Source organism: Tiliqua scincoides, chromosome 1, assembly GCF_035046505.1.
Source record: "Tiliqua scincoides isolate rTilSci1 chromosome 1, rTilSci1.hap2, whole genome shotgun sequence".
In the NCBI taxonomy this organism is placed as follows: domain Eukaryota; kingdom Metazoa; phylum Chordata; class Lepidosauria; order Squamata; family Scincidae; genus Tiliqua; species Tiliqua scincoides.
The window spans coordinates 56,437,034-56,456,986 of NC_089821.1; the positions used below are offsets into that span (position 1 = coordinate 56,437,034).

Genomic DNA, 19,953 nt, shown 5'->3' on the forward strand with positions numbered 1-19,953 from the left:
CAACACCACCGCCGCCACCACCACCACCACCTGGTTTAGTGCTGTAATGCAAAACTGGAAATGGAGCAATAGATAGCTCCCAAAAGTAGTAGTAAGTAGTGCATGGTTGGTGGATCGTGGAGTTTTTTTTGCAAAAGTTGCTCGTTTGAACTGTAACACCCACTAGGTTTTGTTTGCTATCCTGGCCGACAGTGGTCAGCATGGGCACCTGCAAGCCTGATGCTCAGAAATCCATTATGCCAGGAAGCAAGACTATTATGTGAGTGTGTATTCTTACCACTTTCCATGTCTGCATCTGATGCATCTAAAAAAACTATTCCAGGTAACAGTGTATTTTATGAGCTTGGAAAAGCTTATGTACCATTGAGACTATCTTGGGGGGCACATCTACACAATGGAACTTAATTTGGTTTAGTAGTCATTTCCTCTTCCCCCAGGGAATCTTAAGAGCTGTTGGTTCCAGGCTGGGATATGGGGAATAGAAGCTACAGATACTAGAACTAGATATTAAGAAAGAAGCTTCAGCAAACTACAATTCCCAGAATTCTTTGAGGGAAATCATGACCGTCAAGCTGGTACAATACAAGTGTGCATGGTACATTATGTTTCTAGCCCCTGGAATCTCCACATGTCACTCTGTGCAGCTGTCCCTGAGCCTACAATGCATCAGACACGCTGAAGAGTGGTTGCTTTGTATATTAAAAACGGACTTCATTTGAAATGCCATTCAGAGCTGACCCAAGCTCCTGCTAAGAGGCTATCTAGAACGTAATGGAAAGAGCTATTTAGTCCTTTTCCCATCCCCAGTTGGCTGGCTGCTCTTTCTCTCTGGCTTTGCTTCACCGCAGCTGCCTTCCATGACAGCAGAATGATAGATGTGCTTTGCGCCAGAGGGCGGAAGGCCGCCAGCTCGGAAGGCCGGCGTATGCCACCCATCAGCCTATTCAAGGGATGCATTGAGCCGTGGCACTGTGAGGATTTTATCAGCCTTTTAATGTATTAACCTTTCATTAGGCACGGCAGACCCTGACTGTGCCTCCCGCTCTCTGCCTCTATTCATGCCATTGCCTAGGTAGACCACAGAGCTTTCTCATTGGAAGCAACCCCTTTTGTCCCTACTTGAGGGTAAATGATGCGAACCTGATAAACTCATGTAACCTTTCCTGCAGATACTCAGTGTATATGAGAGAGGTCTACTGCCATTTCGTGCTTGTGTTGGAGAAATCTTTTGCTTACTTTCTCCACTTCTAGTAGTAGCTACATGTATGCTCCCACTCAGCATTTTGGCAGAGATTTTCTGTGAAGAATTAAGAATAAAACGAAGGACCTAGAGCCAGATAACAGCAGTTTATTTTCTGCTGAGGGTGGGCTAGATGCTTTCCCAGTGGCATATCTGGTGCCGCAGGTACCTGGGGTAGACTGTACCCAGTGACCCATCCTTGGCTGCTTGAAATCATAGTTACACCTGGCCTCTATCTTGAGATCCCCCAGAGAGGCCAGGTCTACCTGACATTCAAATATCAAGTAGACCAGGCCTCTACCTCAAGTTTGCCCACAGAGGAGACCCAGCATTCATACTGGCAGCCCCTGACAGATTGCAACTGGGGTGGGCTGCTCCTCACCCCACCTTTGGTATGCTACTGTGCATTTCTACAAATAGAAGGTATGTGTTTCCTGATTGTGAAGAGGGTTTTGCTTGGGCTGATAAACTAAATTCAGAGCCAGGCTTCTAAAGAGCATGGTGCATATATGGTATACAGACAGAGCTGGCCTTGCAAGCAACCTGAAATGGTTGTGTGGAATGGCACCTTGGAGTGGCCTCCAGCCTGTCTGCCATCCTCTTCCTCCTCCCGCTCCACTTGGGAATCAGATTCTCTTCTAATGTGCAGAGAGCAAGTTGGAAGAGGATTGTGGCAGCCGCTGCCCCCTTCTTTCTCTAGTGCAACTGGAAAAATCACTACTGAAAGGAGGTAAAAAGCTGCTATCACTACAGATTGCTTCTCCCTAGTGCTTATGCCCACCTGCCAAGTGGACAGGAAGAGGCTATCTGGAGCCCGTACCCCTTCCCTGAACTTACCAGAAGCCCAGCATGCAGCCTCCCTGCTCCATGCCGCAATTGTTTGCAATGAACAGACGCAGTGCGTGTTTGGTTCTCATGCTTTCTTCATAAGTATTTATTTATTTATTTATTACATTTTTATACCGCCCTTCCTCCAAAGAGCTCAGGGCAGTGTACACGGCTGCTCGCCTCCTTTTTTCCTCACAGCAACCCTGTGAGATAGGTGAGGCTGAGAAAAAGTGACTGGCCCAAGGTCACCCAGGAAGCTTCGTGGCTGAGGGGGGATCTGAACCTGGATCTTCCAGGTCTGAGTCCATCTCCCAAACCACTACACCACCCTGGCTCTCAAGTACCAAGCTAGGTGGAGCTATGATAGTTTTCCTTCCCTGCCTGTATTCACCTTCCAAAGTGTATGTGTGTGTGTGGCCTTTGGGGGGGGGATGGTGTGGGGCAGGCAATAGCAGTGCATACAAAACCTCTCATTTGAGTCGAGCACAAACAATTTTGTTATGCTGGCAGTTGCCATCAATTTTAACAAAATGCTTCAGCTGCAGAAGTCCTGAGGTGGGTGGAAGGTGAGAGACCGTAGAGATCAGCTATAGCTTTTCCCATGGAACATAACATTGGATAGCCACTGGACCTCACAAATAAACAGTGACTGAGGAAGGTCTTTCAAACTCCTTCTAAAACATGTGTCATAGTTCTTTGCATGTGTGCAGAGAGAAATATGGGTTCCATGTAGATTTGCAGTTTATGTGTGTCCCTACAGGAGAATTGTGAGTTTACACCCTTCATTAGAAAGTGAAAGAGAGCTTGTTTGATTGGTTATCCCTTTGCCTACAATTGTTTGCAACATTGAGAGTGACCATGGGGTATCCCACTTAGCCAATGTATCCCTGCCCATGAGAAAAAATCGTGGTGCAAGGAAACTATTTCTCCTAGGTGGCATAGCAGATGGATTTATTCCTCCATTCTTCAGTTTGGAAGCAGCATTGGAACAATGGAGTAAGAAAAAAATGATTAAGACTCTTAGCTGTTTGTATCTGCTCTAAGGCTCTGTTGTGGTGCTTCTTTCACAGGTAGAGGCAGAAGAGCACCAACATGTGGTGGTCTATGACCAGAGCACACGGGATGCAAATGGACTGGCATCTGACAGTTTCCTCTCCATTCTCCTAGGGAAGCTGGACTGCTGCTTCCACCGTGTCTCCATCCTCACAGGTAGGACTTGGCAGGAGAACAGGGGAAATATTGAAACTCTACCTTTTGAAGGTATGGGAAAGAAGTGTTTCTGAGAACTTGAAACTCTACAAACATAAAAGTTGGTGGCAAAGTAGTAATGGAACTGACAATCTTACCATGCCATTGGCCTGGCTTTTTTTTGGCTAGATAGGATTTACCCCAGTCACTTTCCATGAGAAGGAGGAAATTAAATGGAGTTTATTCTGAAGTAATCTATAGTTTCTTGAGAAATCTTGGTGAAGAAAGGAGTACTCTCAGCCCTAATATTGTATTACCTGTTGTGTCCACTCACATTGATGGTACTATTGGTGAAGTGACTTGCTCAACGAATGAATTCATGGTTGCTCAATGAATTGTAGTTAAGTGATCAATCACAAAATACATTCCAATATAGTCTCTCCATATGATTTATGCTAACCATTCCCTAAATCTGATATTTAGACAGGTAGTTCTGCATTGGTGGAACAAGCTCTGGATAATTCTTCCTCCATCTCTTTTGTTGATCCTGAATTTAATTGCATAGTTACTAAAAAAAGGAGTGTTACTAAGGAATGGGATGATATGGCATGTTGCCAAGACTGATGCTACAGTGAGTGAAGAGTCTTGAGGGAACCATTATCACAGTTTCTTTCTGTCTCTAGGCTACAGGTGCCTTCTGGCTGCAGCCTGTGCTCTAAATAGCAATCTGTAGTTCTTGAGGTAAATGGCAGTAATTTCACAAATCTTTGCAAATCCACTTCTTTGCCTGATGCTGAAAAGAAAAGTTTGCTTGACACATCTGTTAATAAATTTTTAATGAAAAATGTGTGAAATTGGAAGGGTGCCCTTATTTCACTACTGTGAAAATTGCAGAGGTGATGTGCTGTCAGTTGATTTCACCTTGAACACAGATCTAGCCAAGGTTCAGAGTCCTTTCACCTGCGAAAATGTGGAAGCTAGTAGTCTTGCTTCTAATCTACCTTTTAACTATACTTTAGAGATCAGTCTTTGTAGGGTCAACCTAGGAATGCACTGAACCTGTTTGCCATATTGCAAGATTAAAAAAAAAATCAGGAGCTGCTTGATTTGGACATGAAGTGCAGACTAAATTGTTCCAAAGGATCTAGGAGTCACTATAACCACTCAATCTGCACTTGGGAATATACTGTCCTAAGGGGTGGGATTGTTGGATATCTTACCCTAAAGCTAAAGGGGACAACTCCCCTGAAGTTGGCCAATACAAAGCTTAATCTCTTCTGTCCGGTAGAGGGCAGTGTTGCTCATCCACTAGAAACACCACAGCCCAGACTATGCAAGTGAGCACTGTCTTGCCAATAGGAGAGACATTAGTGCTTCCCTGCACCACAAGGAACTTGTTTCTTTTTATGTCTGTTCCTCTCATTTATGCCATTTGTTCCAGCACATCTCTTGTTATGATCCACTTGAATGATTCGGGTAACCAACAGAGGCATGTTTGTAGAATGGTGGCATTCAGAAAAGGAAGAGAAGATGGTAGCGAGGAAAGGGAGACTATTAGAAAGATTTGAGTACTGTATTCTCTTCCTCTCTAAAAAAGATTCAGCCCATGGTTTAGTATTTACAGAGTGAATGAATGAGCAGGGCCCCTTCCAGAGCTCTTAAAAAATAATCAATGGGTTCATTTGGAAAGAGGAAAAGGAGGGAAAAGGTGGGGGTTTCATTGCAATGAATCAGGGTCCCCAAGGGACTCTTATCCCCATCACAGCCCATGCAGTAAAGTGACTAAGTAAGCATGATATTCTAATTATAGCCTTTCTGCAGAGTGAGTGCAGCTACAATGCTTGCAGGAGCCAAGGGTGTGCCATGAATGAATGAAATCCTCCAAGTGGACAAAGAAGGGGAAAAGGAAGCTTAAAACTCATTCATGCCTCAACTTAGGAAGGCAGATCTTCTACCTATCTTGTTTCCCAGCACGTAGTGACTAAGAGCTCAATCCTATCCAACTTTCCAACTCTGGTGTAGCCGTAATGCAGACCCGTGGTAAGGGAACACATGTTTCCATACCTTGAGGAGGCCCAAGTGACTGCCCCTCCACTGCAGGATGCAGCCCACATCCCACTGGCACAACTGCACCAGCACTGGAAAATTGGATAGGATTGGGCCCTCAGTAGCCTACATATAATTTGAAACAAGATTTACCAGAATTTTGCTCCTTTAACCCATGCAGTAATTTGAACTCTCGAAAACATAAGAGCCACTTTACTACGTCAAATCAATGGTTTCTCTAGGTACCTTTACTTAATTTGATATGGCCAATACTACAGAAGTATAAAATGGGAATAGAGTAATGGATAGTCCTTTGCTGCCTTTTGTCCATTTTCAGAGGCTGGAGGTCAAGTGTGTCCTAGTCCTCAGAATGTACCTCCATCCAGCAAAAAACTTATGGTAAGGCCACACCTGGAGTATTGTGTCCAGTTCTGGTCGTCGCATCTCAAAAAAGGCATAGTGGAAATGGAAAAGGTGCAAAAGAGAGCGACTAAGATGATTACGGGGCTGGGGCACCTTCCTTATGAGGAAAGGCTACGGCATTTGGGCCTCTTCAGCCTAGAAAAGAGACGCCTGAGGGGGGACATGATTGAGACATACAAAATTATGCAGGGGATGGACAGAGTGGATAGGGGGATGCTCTTTACACTCTCACATAACACCAGGGGACCAGTGGATGAACCAGGGGACATCCACTAAAATTGAGTGTTGGGAGAGTTAGAACAGACAAGAGAAAATATTTATTTACTCAGCATGTGGTTGGTCTGTGGAATTCCTTGCCACAGGATGTGGTGACGGCATCTGGCCTGGATGCCTTTAAAAGGGGATTGGACAAGTTTCTGGAGGAAAGATCCATTACGGGGTACAAGCCATGATGTGTATGCGCAACCTCCTGATTTTAGAAATGCCTGTGTCAGAATGCCAGATGCAAGGGAGGGCACCAGGATGAGGTCTATCTGGTGTGCTTCCTGGGGCATTTGGTGGGGCTGCTGTGAGATACAGGAAGCTGGACTAGATGGGCCTATGGCCTGATCCAGTGGGGCTGTTCTTATGTTCTTATTGATACATCCAGCCTCCATTAATTTGCCTCATAGATACTTGCCTGTAAGTCGATTTCACTGATAAGGCGAGGGCAGGTTTTCTGCCAAAAATCATGGAACATTTCATGACCCTTGGATACGTTGGGGGTAAAACTTGGGGAATGGTTCTTGTCAGGAGGAGCTGCAGCTTGCCCTGGATCCTGATTGAAAGGGCAAAAGAATCTGAGCCACACTAAAGTTTTTGAAGACAATAACAAGCTGCTTATGTAGTACTGTGTGTCACCCCCCTCAAAGCAACAGAATTGAACATTACCTGGAATTGCTAAAAAAAAAAATCCAAGTTTGAAACTGCAGGAAAGCATTTGCAGTTTTAAAAACAATTCAAAACAAATGCAGCACCGCTATAAAGCAACATGAACAGCTTACCACAGCACAACACCCTGCTTCAATTGCTGCCAGACAATTTTATATTGTTCACTGTTTTAAGAGTCACTCCTGGGTTTGGAGTTAAGGAGCATGTTCCGAAGGCTCTACATATAAACAAATCTGCCTGTTTGTAAACTGTAATGATTCACAGACCTTCTGCAGACACTTCTAAAGTTCCTCCAAGCTTCTCCTGGCTGCTGAGACATGCCTGAACAGCCCTGATTCCTGACCCACAGATAAGACAAGGTGTCAATCTACGCTTGATTTATTGGTAGAAATTTCTCGCCTTATAGGCAAGTGTTTATGGTGGTTGTTTTCTTTTAACCAGAATAAACCAGTTCTGTAGCATCCTATTTTGGAATATTTTGTTTTTTTCCCCCCAGCACATGATGGTCTATTGCATCAATGTAAGTTTGATACTGACAGGATTGTTTTAAAGCACACGGCCAGTAACATGTGATACTTTTCTGCATGGAGATCAGAATTGTGCAGATTATCATTTTAGAAAATGACAGGTGCTTAACTGAAAGTAGATCATGGGGCGTTAATATCCCCCTTGTATATTCTTGCCCGTTCACATATAAGTCTGGAACAAGTTCTGACGTTCTCGAAAGATAGTTCTGATAGTGTTGTTGCCATTCGTAGCCTGATATTTTCACGTATTCAGTATGAATGTTGTCCATACTACACACACGAGCCTTATCCTAACACATAGGATTAATCTGAATGCTGAGAAAAGTAATGATTTTATAATTTTTAAATGTTTTGTAAAACTACAAACTCCATTACTTTTCATTAAATTTGACTTAAATGTAAGTCATTCAGATATGGTCTGAGGTAGTGGTTCTCAAACTGGTGGGTGACTCACCAGCTCATGTAAAGCTCCCCTGGTCCCTTTAAGGGGCAAGGAAGGGGATAAGGGCTGCGACACGATCCAAGGAGGCAGAAAAGGGGTGCTTTTACTTACTGATGTGTGCAGGATGTTGCAGGAGGAGCGGGGAGCCCCATGCAGCCCTCCCTGAGTCTTAGAACTTGGAAAAACACGAGCGCAAAGCACTTCCTTGTTGTGAATGCAAAGAAGAAGTGCTTTGCGCTCACATTTTTCCAATGTTCTAAGACTTGGGGAGCCCTGCGTAGGACTGCATGGGGCTCCCTGCTTCTTTTGCAACGTCCTGCACACATCAATAAGTAAAAGCACCCCCCTTCCCACCCCCACTAGTAATTCGATCCTGGGATTGTTTTGCTGCCTTCACCCCCTCCCCTGCAAAACTTACCCTGGGAGTAAAGCTCCTGAGAAGTTTGAAAACCACTGGTCCGAGGTGTTCTGTACCTTGCTGTTTTACCCCTCACATTACACTGTGCAGTTCTATCCTGTACTGAGCTGCAATTAAATAACTCTCTTTAAAACTCTGTTAAACCTGTCCAGCTAGAAATCTTACCTTAACTGCATGCCTGTGCTATCATGGTGGTTTTGTGTACAATTTGCTGCCTGCATGTATTAGTGCTGTAATTTGAATGGGGTGTGAATGAATAAGAGGGCAGATTGGGGTGGAAATGGAATTGCATTTAGATATGAGATTACAAGAACAAGCTGATTGTTTGCAGCAGATTATGCAGGAACAATGTTAACCAACATCTCTCCAAAAATGTATCCTGCTTGTCTTGACTGTAGGGTGTCTACTCTATGGGGATAGGCTTGATCTCTGGAGAATGGTGTTGCTGTGAACTTGTTGAGTGCTATTGACAAGGTGATTAATTTGTTCTCTCCATATAAAATGGAGAATGCAAATGTCAGCATCTTATCAGTGGGTACTAAAGTAGATTTTGTTGCTTTGCAACAACACCTCACACAGTAGGGCCTTGATGCTATATTGATTTAAAGATGCTTCGTGTTGCTGCTCTATAAAGTAATAAAATAATGAATGGAACAGTGTTTCTCAACGTTTGTCCCCTGCCGTACCACGTCACATGGTCCACCTATTGGAAGTAACTGACAATGGTGTCATTGCCAGTTACTTCCTGACTGGAAGACATGACAAACACCAGTAAGAGGCTCGGGGCAGATAGGAGGGATTTTTTGAGCATGCAAAAAGTGCACACTGGAGCTCTGCCTGCTAAACCAAGCTTCCTACTGCTGCTTGTCGCGTTGCATTGCTGGTCTTGCTGCTAGGCGGTGAGGGTTTGGGGGTTCCACGCGTATCACTGGACACAACCTCAAGTACTACTGAGGTACTCAACCTCAAGTACTACTGAGTACTCATACTGGTGGTATGAGTACTGCTGCTTGAGAAATACTGGTCTAGTACTACTTTATCTGTAATGCAGTTTTCGAAACCTACTGGCCATGTCATTTGCTGATTTAGGTTCTGTTGCTCCAGAACTCAAGCAAAGTGAGGAGAGGAAGAAGGCAGTGATTCAGCCAAATGTATTTCCACTCTGAACAATCTGCACATGATAGCAATTTCTTCTAAGGGAGAACTGATGCAAGCAGTGCTTGTATTTGGCAGAGCACGCACCCCTATTGCAAGGTCACTGTAGTATCAATAAAAGACAAGCAAGCCAGCAACATCACACCATTCTGAGATGTTCAATGCACTTTCCCACCATGGTTCTTTGTAACTTCATCAGGATTTTTGCCAGCGGAAAAAGTAGATGATCAGGCTATATGTGTGGTGGTTTTTGCTTTTTTTAATTCACATTAACTCAGTTCTCAATTAAACACGCACATGAGCCATTCTGTTCAGGGAGGGGAGGGAGCCTGTTCCCAGAAGTTTGCTGGTAATTTCCTTCCTGAGGTTTTGGCAAGATTCTTATGTGTGTTTTTGCTGTGGCGTCATGAGCTGCATACCCTGGAGCCCGCAAATTCACTAATGTCAAATACAGACCACTAATGTGTTGGGTGGAGGAAAGGAACTGAAATGTAGAACACTGGGTCACGGCTGCTGAGTTTTATGTGGAAAGCATGACTCAAAACAAGAAAAAGAAATGCAGCTGAAAACTTAAAAGTGGCAGGCAGAGCTGACTTCTAAGACATGCAATTTCCTCTTTCATCTAACATGGCTACAGGCTATTAATTGGGACTAAAATGTTCAGTACCTGGGAGGTCTGAAGGTCGCTTCTGTTTTACTTTCCAAATATAAACCTGCATAGACACATACACACATGTCCTAAGATGTAACAGGGGACAACATATCCATGACTCCTAGAAAAGATGCACAATTTTGTTTCTCTATACCTGTTCATTTCTAGAAATTTGTCTTATGCAAATTTTTCCCTAGTATGTGCGATGGCATTTTGTTTTCTAGCATTTTATGTCACAAGCATGTGAATGTGCTTTTTGAAAGGAGCATGAGAAATGGCCCTAAAGAAAACATTATTATTATTATTTATATACCGCTTTTCAACTAAAAATTCACAAAGCGGTTTACAGGAAAAAAAAAACAACTAATGGCTCCCTGTCCCAATAGGGCTCACAATCTAAAAAGATGCAAAAGAACACCAGCAGACAGCCACTAGAAAAGACACTGCTGGGGTGAGGTGGGCCAGTTACTCTCCCCCTGCTAAAAAGAGGAGTACCCACTTGAAAAAGTGCCTCTTACCCAGTTAGCAGGGGTATGTATGATTCTGATCTCCTACTGGTAAAACTGAAGAAGTAAATACATTATAATTTTTACAGTGTATTTTCTGGTCAGTTTGCTGATTGAACACAACAGGATTGGACCCCCTTTCAATTTGGATCCTGCCTTAAGTGTCAAATGATTCAGCCACCATCTTATTAGAGCCCCAGTATTGATTTCATTGGAGATAATCTATGTTCTTGGTATGTGGGGAAGTAGATCATGGAAATCTGAGGGTATTAAGAAACAGTCAGCGCCTGTATCCAGACCTCCTCAAATTGCTCAGTCTGTCTTCCACACCCTAAAACCTGTTCCATGACTATTACTTGCTACCTCTGAAATGTTTCTTGTGGCAACTTCTTTCTAAACCCAACCTATTTACTTAGTTCCCTTCTTGAGGATACTTCATTTCAGAAATTACAAGATCTGTGTTCTGTTCCTGTCATTAAAAAAAAAAAAGGCACACCATACATGTAGATGATGTTGGCACATCAAAGAGTCTCTTAATGAGGCAATCAGGTTTCCCATAGCCTGCAGCAAAGTGTATGTTTACACAACAGAGAGGGTCTTAATGCAAAGAAGAGGCAACCTGTCTCCAGTAGCCTGTGTAGTATCTGGCAAGGGGTATCTGTTTACACAACAAAGGCACTAGATTGGTCTGACCTTAACTACCTAATCTCCTAACATTGGGAATTGGAGAATGTGTTCCCATTGTTAAGTGGTACACACCTATATAAGAATTTGGATTTTTGTTTTTTTAAGTAAGGTATACCTGCTTCTCAAGTTACAGGTGTCTAAAGTATAGGCAGCTGCATTGGCACTTTCCCACTGTTGTAGCTGATCCATTGTGGTGCTTTTGTGCAAGCGCAACAGCTTATTTTTGACCTATGTATATTAAAACTTCCAGACACTCCTCTGGAGTGAACCAGTATATAGGTTGGGAACTTAGGGTGATGGTGAAGGGGTTCATGTGACATGGGGGAATATGCATCCAGGAGGTAAGCGTTCAAGGGGGTAGAGAAGTGAATTCAATACAAATTTCATTTCTTTTCTAGATAACAGGAATTCCCACATACTTTTTTTTCCCCAAAGCTTACAGCACAACCAAACATGATTCTTTCCTCACAATAGCATCTGTGAATCCACTCCTATCTTCCCTGCCCCAGTGCAGCCGTGTCAAAAACAGATGTGCTGTATACAAGCATTTAGGCAGATTGAGGGCTTCAGAAAGAGTTTTTAAATCCCTGTGCACCTCTATAAACCTCCTGCTCTCCTCAGACCTGTGCTAGTGTTCTCTCTAGTTCAAGTCCTAGGAGAGAAAGGGGGCAGGGAAGTTGAAGGAAAGGGGGATAGGATCTGCCATGTACCATCATCATTGAATTTGCTCACTCCTATAGCATCACTGCCCAGTGTTGCCCCTTCCCTGCCCTCGTTCCCCCTTCCTGCCTCTCCTGCTAACTTACCTGTTCCAGCAGGCAGTGGGAGAACCAACAACACAGGCAAGAAGGGTCTGGCCTTCCCACCAACATCCCTGACAGCATGCTACTGAGCATGCTGCCAGAGTGCCATTTATAGCTGGTGCTGATCATTCTAATCTAGTACTTCTTCTGTTGGCACTAGATTCGAATGTTGATTGGCCTGGAGAGGATTGGTCTTTATGACACCTAGAAACATTCACCCTTTTAACTGAAAGCAGAAATCCTAAGGATTGTATTATTGTCCTGCATATTCACGTCTCCCTGTTACAGAAGGACAAGAACAGGAAAAGGTCTACCAGCTGAACATAGCCCTCCTGCCTATACTAAGTGGGGAGGAGCATTTCAAATCCTAATCGCTTGATGCTGGCTTTGCAGCTCTCTAAGCCACCTGGCCGTAAGATTATATTGCTTGTTTTGTGTACTGAGAGGCAATTGATATCTTCACAGGAACTACAGTTTGGCCCTCATCTACAGGTTTGGGACCCGTGGATTTGTCTTACTGAGGGTCCTGACCCTCATCTGGAGGGCCTCACCCAACCTCATGTGCTTGACCAGAACTGCCTTTCATTTGTGCCCAGGAGGTGTTCTGAGGTACAGAAGATCTCCCAGAGGCTTCTGAGAGGAACTTCCAGTTTGATCAGAACCAGAAGTGCTTCTCAGAAATCTCTGGGAGACTTTCTGAGGTGTGTGGAGGAGAACACCTCTGATCATGACTGGAAGACACTTTTGATCATGTCAGGAGGTCCTCTGAACGCCCCCGCCCCAGATCTCAATATCTGTGGGTTTGGTATCTGTGGGGGAGGGGGTCTTGGGCAGATCCTTGGTGGATATTGAGGGCAAATCTGTATTTATACTGGAAGTCTTGATTTGTAGTCCAAATGTGATGGATTGGTGACCAAACATCTGTGGGTTGTTGTTTTCACTAAAGTTGCAAGTAACTATGTTTACAAGGAATTAAGTAAGCTTCCTTCCAACCAAACCTGTACGGGGTTGTCTCCCTAGTATGCAAGTATCTGCTTTATCCATCAATACACTTAATTGTGGCAAATTTTGGCAAGTTGTTATAACCAAGATAAATGAAAAGCTGCAACCCTGGACATCTTGTACTGTGATATAGATTCCAAATTGCTGAACACATGCACAGCACATTAGATATGAGGGCTGCATAGTTTATTTTCAGTATGACTCTATTTAAAATAAATGTAAATATTGCTCTAATTTGAGACTGATTGCTGTTCACATGTGTTTCAAAGAGGATTACAGCAAGATATGCATGCATACAACCTTCATATTTTGCTTCTGTATTGTGCTTGGGTTGGGTGTCCATACCTGATCACAAAGAGTCTTATAAGAAGTAAACTTTGGAATTATTGTGCAGTTATTCTGCCATGGCAGTTTTGTACATGTTTAGAATTCTAAAGATAAAATAGAAAGTCAGTGTGAAATTGGACCTAGTTGTATTTACACACATTTTAAGGGCTTGCAGATAAATAAATGTGATTGTTTTCTTAGTCAGGAAGGTACAGCTAAAATCCAATGGTTATGCTCATTGTTAAGATGTTGGAACAAGGGATGCAGGAAGAATGCAGGAATCCTAATGCTCTCTTATACTCCTTATCATAAGCAGCTGTAGTAGAAAAACTGGTAGTAAATGCTAGTATTGTCTCTGATCCGGGGTTATCCATAGCAGAGTTACAAAGTATTCTCACTGGGCTCAGGAAATACTAGTTAGAATTTCCTAGCAGCTGATAGCTAATGAAATCTGTTGGTTTATGAAACCTGGTCAGCCTGCTGTAGTGAGAATTTCCCAGTTGTTGAAAGAGTTGAGTCACTGCAGTAGCCCCTTGGAGTTGCTACTTGCTGTTTTAATAACCTTCATGGAGTTCATTCTTGGCTATGATGCCTTAGGCATACATGCACACCTGCTCAGTGGGTCTACTTTGCGATCTTTACTAATGTTTTTATATCACGCTGCATGTCTCTCCTTGTAGCTACATGGTGCTGGTGTTCCCTGCAGTGAGTTCAGGGGCTCAGTGTATCAGAGGGACATCAAAGAACTAACAAAGGGCAAGAGAGTCTTATTTTATTTCTGTATAAGATTTATACCCTGCCTCTCCACCCTGCTGGGAGCCCAAGGTGATGTAATAACAGGGGAAAAAAATACAATAAAAGCGGCACATAAAAATCAGTGCTATTTTGCAAGGCCTTTAACTTAAAATACCTTCAAGTACTGTGGAAGGCAAACAAGTAGTAGCTGTCTTAAGTTTGAGGGAGAGAGAGTTTCAAAAGCCAGGTGTCACAAGCCAAAGGCCCTGTCTCTGGTCACATCCACATATTAGTGATGCCCAACTCTAAATATAATGATGACCTCCCCATTGGTTTCATGTAGATGTTGAAAAGTGTGGGGGATAGAGTGGGGTCCTGAGAGATCCTGTTGGGCGGAGGGTACCAGAATTTGGAATATTTGTAGGCTGTCCTTTCTCCCTTGTAATGATTTGCCTTGCTTCCCCCTGCCTATCACTATTTAAATGACTCCCAGCCGCCGCCACCCACTACCCTCCAACCTTTGCATACTAGCTGGCCCCTCTCAAAACATCAGACTATATAAAATAGCATGATTCAATAAAAACTGATGAATTTAAAAAGCAGCTAAAAAGGGGAGTTGGTAAATGGGCAGGATGCTCCAAAGGGAGGTGAAGTGCACCCCAGACTTTTCCCTCACTACACCAGGGGACCATCCACCAACCTAACCCTCAAATCCCACTTCATACAGTGCCTCTCACCAAGGAGCAGTTCTGGTGGGAAGGAAAGAGTAACCCTCACTCTCTAAGCAAACCAAGCAACATTTCCCTCTTGGGCAACTTGTCCCTGGGGATATATCTCATCCCAGTAGTCACCAGTGCAGACCAAAACCCAGAAGCCCCTTGGGCAAAGGTCCTGCTCCACCACTCTTTGTCACTCTCTGGTTCTTCTCGCACTGGCTCCGAGGGAGGTATGTGAGCACCTTCCTGAGAGCAATGTCCAACACACTCAGGGCCTGCTGGTAGTGAGGATGCTGTGCAGCGGTGGCAGGAATTTCAATAACCCTAACAGACTTGCAGGGCTGTTCAATTTTTTTTGCTGACAACAGGAACAAGGAGAACTAAGGAGGAGCAGGAATCATAAACTCAATTTGTCCTATTCCTCAAAGTCTTCTTTTTCCAATTATTTTGTGAGGCAGGGGAGATGATAAATGTTGTTTTTTGTTTTGGATATGTGGTTTAAATAGCCCTGTGCACTGCCCATCATTTGCAGGAGGAGAAAGTCTGTTGATCTAGATGGATTTTCTGACGTCACATGAAGTGTTGAAAAAGTGAACACGGCCAACATTTTTCCTGAATGACGTACTCTCTCCCTTCTTCATAGCACTGTTATTCCTGCAGGAGCCTGACTGTTCTTTAACCTCTGTTGATTCCAGAGCGGCATCTGCAGCCCCTCCCTTCACACCTCTGAGCTTCTATTATATTGGTTCATGGAGCACAGTCCTCTTGAGTTTGTGCCATCGGCAATGATGGTGTTGGGCTGCGACTGGCAAGGAAGACCTCGCCACTTTCTTTTCTTTTTAACAACATAACAACGGCCCTGCTGGACCCTTTTTAAAGGCATCTAGGCCAGATGCCATCATCACATGCTGTGGCAAGGAGTTCCACAGACCAACTACGCGCTGAGTAAAGAAATAATTTCTTTTGTCTGTTCTAACTCTCCCAACACTCAATTTTATTGGATGTCCCCTGTTTCTGGTATTGTGTGAGAGGGTAAAGAGCATCTCTCTATCTACTCTGTCCCTCCCCTGCATAATTTTTGTCTTTACTTGCAGGAATGGTGAGGGGGTTGGCGTGCCCATCCAAAGAAGTGTCACAGTAGCCATTTCACAGCACATCTGCAAGAGCCTTTCATGTTACTCTGAGAAGAAGAAGGCATGCACTGACTATTAGTAATGGAAACTGAAGGAAAGCTTTCCTGGGTAGTAGGGCAGAACCGCTAAGGATTAGGACTGTCTGTGCTTCAGCATAAGTGACAGAAATTGCTACTTAAAATAATCCTTAGCATCAGTTGTTTAAAGCTGGAGTCAAATAGATCCTTTGAAACAATTAGCAGCCCTGCTTTCCTTGGCAAAAATAGGTGAGAGGGTGTTTTTGTACTGTCATGAGGTCATCACATCTTCCTAACCAAGCTGAAGGACCTTTAGTATTATCTTGTCACGTTCACTTGAAAAAACCAGGATAGATCAGGAGGTAAATCACAAGACTGGAAGCTCCCTTTGTCTGCATTGAACATTTTCTTCCACTGCTGTTGCATGTGTGCAGCTGCCTACAGTAATTCCACTTGTATTTGTAGAAGTATGCATATCCTATCTTACTACTAATGAAATTAACGCTACAGTACAGGTAGGGCTTTCTGCACCACTGGTCAGTGTTAAATAAGGCTTAGTTGCCCCAAGAGAAGCCAGCAGTAGTAAATCAGTATTTAAGGAGGATCTTCCTTCCTTCCTTCCTCTCTCTCTCTCTCTCTCTCTCTCTCATTTCCCTTGTGCACTGCTTTTAGTGCAGTGCATGTGAAAATCCAGTACAGTATGCTAGTCAAGTAACTATGACTCTTTCTAGGGCTCCTTTTCATGACTTCTGCCCTCCCAAATGGAAAAAAAGTTGGCTTGTGTACCTTTTCATATGCACCATCTCCTATGTTCCTGCAGACATTTCCAGGGAGTAAGAAAAGCCTCATTTTTATCAGCATAAAGTATGCAGTGAGGGAGAAAGTAAAGCTTGATGAAAATGTGTATGCATGGGGGGGAGTGTATCCTCTACAGAAGTAAAACAGTTAATACTAAAAATCACATGGAAATTGAATTATGAATGTAATAAAAAATAAAAGTAGATGCAGTATGTACAATGCATTGAATTGAATCAGCAGATTTTTCAGCCAGCTCAGTACAGGGGCTAGAGAGAATCCCATACTCCTTGATTGAAGGAGTGGAAGTATGAGGGCTTTCTGAGTGTCTGTTCCTTTTTTTTATCACCATCTTATGCTAAGGCCTCTCATTTCCTTTCTGAAGTCAGGAGCTTTTCATCTGGCGCTGATGTACATGTGAGCTCATCCTCCCTCCCCACTCTTAAGTGTGTACCAAATCTGTGAAGAATGTTTAGATTTTTCCAGCAATCTTTCTAAATTTGAAGCATCCATTTACACTCATGATTTGGAAAGAATGCGACACCATAATAGCTGCAGAGAAATCACAAACACACACACTCACACGTACATTCTTCAGCAAACTCGTTGCCTTTGAGCAGGGGTCTCCAAACCCTGGCCCGGGGGCCAGATGCGGCCCGCCTCTAACCGGCCCGCAGCCAGCCTCTTGTCCCCTGAAAGCCTCTGGCCCACTTGATTATACATGACCAGAGCTGTTCTCTGATTGCATCTGGAGGGTGTTCTGTGGGCTGGAGAGGCTGAGTGAATGAGCCCACTCATTCATTTATTCATTCATCTAAGTTCCATCTCTAATTTATTTAAATTTTATATTTAAATTTTTTTCCAGCCCTCAGCACTGCGCCAGATATTTCATGTGGCCCTCTGGCCAAAAAGTTTGGAGACCCCTGCCTTTGAGTGATGTGGCCATAGTAGCCCCATACTACTTGCAACCCTGCAAAGCTGCCGAGCACCTGCATCTTTCATCAGCCTATCATATATGCCCATTTTTCTCCCACTTCTATTTCACTAAACCCTACAAACTTCTTTATTTTCTTTACCTCCTTCAAGTGTTATACATGTAACATACACGAAGGGTTGCAGCACACTAACAGCTGTGCAGAAATACACTTATATTCATCAGACAAGCCAGGCGCCAATATTTGTGTCAGACCATCTAATTTTTCATTTATTTATACTGAGTTGTTTAATGGTCCCTACTAAATCAAGCAAAACAGGGCCTCAATTTTTAACAACTATGCATGAAGGAAATGGTTGAACCAGTAGCATCATAGTTTATTTGAACTTCCAATATGGGCTCTGTAGATGTTCTTCTCTGGAGTCTATTAAGGAAGCTAAGTAGCCGTGGGGGGAGAGAGGTAACCATTATGTCATGAATTAGAAATTGGCTAAGTACCAGTAAGTAAAGAGGAAGGGAAGGTCAGATTTCATTACTGCAAAAGGTTGTCCATGGGAGAACCCCACAGCTCTGATACAGCTTTGAAAAGATGTACTAATCATTGTTGATACAGCAATGCATAAAGATAACGGAACATCTTTCCATAGCACCAAACTATGCGTTGAAATGATTGCAGAAAACAGCTTTCTAAAAGCATTCAGAATACTTTTCCATTGGTTTGAAAGTGATAATAAATAATACAAAAGTTTGGTACTGTGGGTTGTGGCATGTGTAAGTTTGAGAACTACTGGAATAACACAACAGCCTTTTGGTCTTGCCTATAGTCCAGGTCCCTTACAGTGGTGATATGTGACCACTCTTAGAAATGAATCACTGCTTGGATAAGAGACTTTGAAAGCAAATGCAAACTGTGACTGAGGAGGTGGCATGTGGTGCTGGAGGGTGCTTTGCTGCTAAAAGCACCCTAAGGGCGCAGCCCTAACCCCTTATGTCAGTGCTTTCCAGCACTGACATAAGAGCAGTGCAGCTCAGAGGCAAGGGAACAAACATTCCCTTACTTTGAGGAGGCCTCCGTGAGTGACACCCAACTGCAGGATGCAGCACATGTCCCATTGGCACCGCTATGCCAGTGCTGGAAAGCACTGACATAAGGGGTTAGGATTGTGCCCTTATGGTATCAGGCTGACTCAGAAGTTAGGCAAAAACTGTCATTGCTTTACAGCAGCCTCCTTCAGTGCTTGGTAACAATGGGTGCTAATGAGGTGCTAATGAAGCAATTTGATGGGGCCATTAGCCAAAGCGCCATTAACTTGTGAGTGTGGACAGAAACCATAATGGGCCTGCAGTACAAACTCTTGAACATAGGCTTATTAGATAGATTCAAAGGATTGGTAAAAGAGGCAGCCTGTTCCTGAGGAAGATAAATCAAGAAGCATTAACCATTGGTGGTTACCTAGCAACTGTTGTGTGCACTAACATGCAACCAGTGTCACACAGGCCCAGCACAGATGGCCATCGTACTTCCAATGTACAAGTACATTGGTTTTCCACTGTACTTTCCAGTGCAAAATATATAGGATTTCAACCACAGAAATTCCAAGGGACCAAGCAGTGATTTTCAGGTTTTTTCATTGCATGGCACACTTGACAAGATGCTAAAATTTTCAGGGCACACCATCAGTTTTCTTGCAATCAAAAAGACACACAGTGCTGCTGCAAGTGGGGAGGGTCACATCCCCAATGGCTCTACTAGTTAATTACCCTCTCCCAAATTTCCATGGCACACCTGCATACAATTTGTGGCACATCAGTGTGCCATGGTGCACCACTTATTGATCTTATTAAAGATCAGTAAGTCACCGGGCCCAGATGGCATCCACTCAAGAGTTATTAAGGAATTAAAGAATGGTTGCTGATCTCTTGACTAAAATATGCAACTTGTCCCTCAAAACGGCCACAGTGCCAGAAGATTGGAGGATAGCAAATGTCATACCAATCTTTAAAAAGGGAAAGAGGGAGGACCGGGAAAACCATAGGCCGGTCAGCCTAACATCTGTACTGGGTAAGATGGTGGAATGTCTCATCTGTAAGGGTAAGTCTTGCCTCACAAACATTTTAGAATTCTTTGAAAAGGTCAACAGGCATGTGGATGTGGGAGTACCCGTGGACATTATATATCTGGACTTTCAGAAGGCGTTCAACATGGTCCCTCACCAAAGGCTACTGAAGAAACTCCACAGTCAGGGAATTAGAGGGCAGGTCCTCTCCTGAATTGAGAAAGCAGTGTGCCCCAAGGAACTGTCCTGGGACCGGTGCTTTTCAACCTCTGCATAAATAACCTGGAGACAGGGTTGAGTAGTGAGGTGGCTAAGTTTGCAGACGGAGTGGTGAAGACCAGAAGTGATTGTGAGGAGCTCCAGAAGGATCTCTCCAAACTGGCAGAATGGGC

At 43.7% G+C, this 19,953-nt stretch overlaps 1 protein-coding gene across 1 annotated transcript in view; it reads left to right on the plus strand.

Annotated features, from left to right (window-relative positions):
* DUSP8 (dual specificity phosphatase 8) overlaps nt 1-19,953 on the plus strand; it is a 107,422-nt gene that overhangs the window by 46,728 nt on the left and 40,741 nt on the right. The window contains exon 3 of the mRNA XM_066610121.1: nt 3,139-3,277. Within this exon, the coding sequence (XP_066466218.1) occupies nt 3,139-3,277 (139 nt within the window). The remainder of the gene's footprint in view (nt 1-3,138; nt 3,278-19,953) is intronic.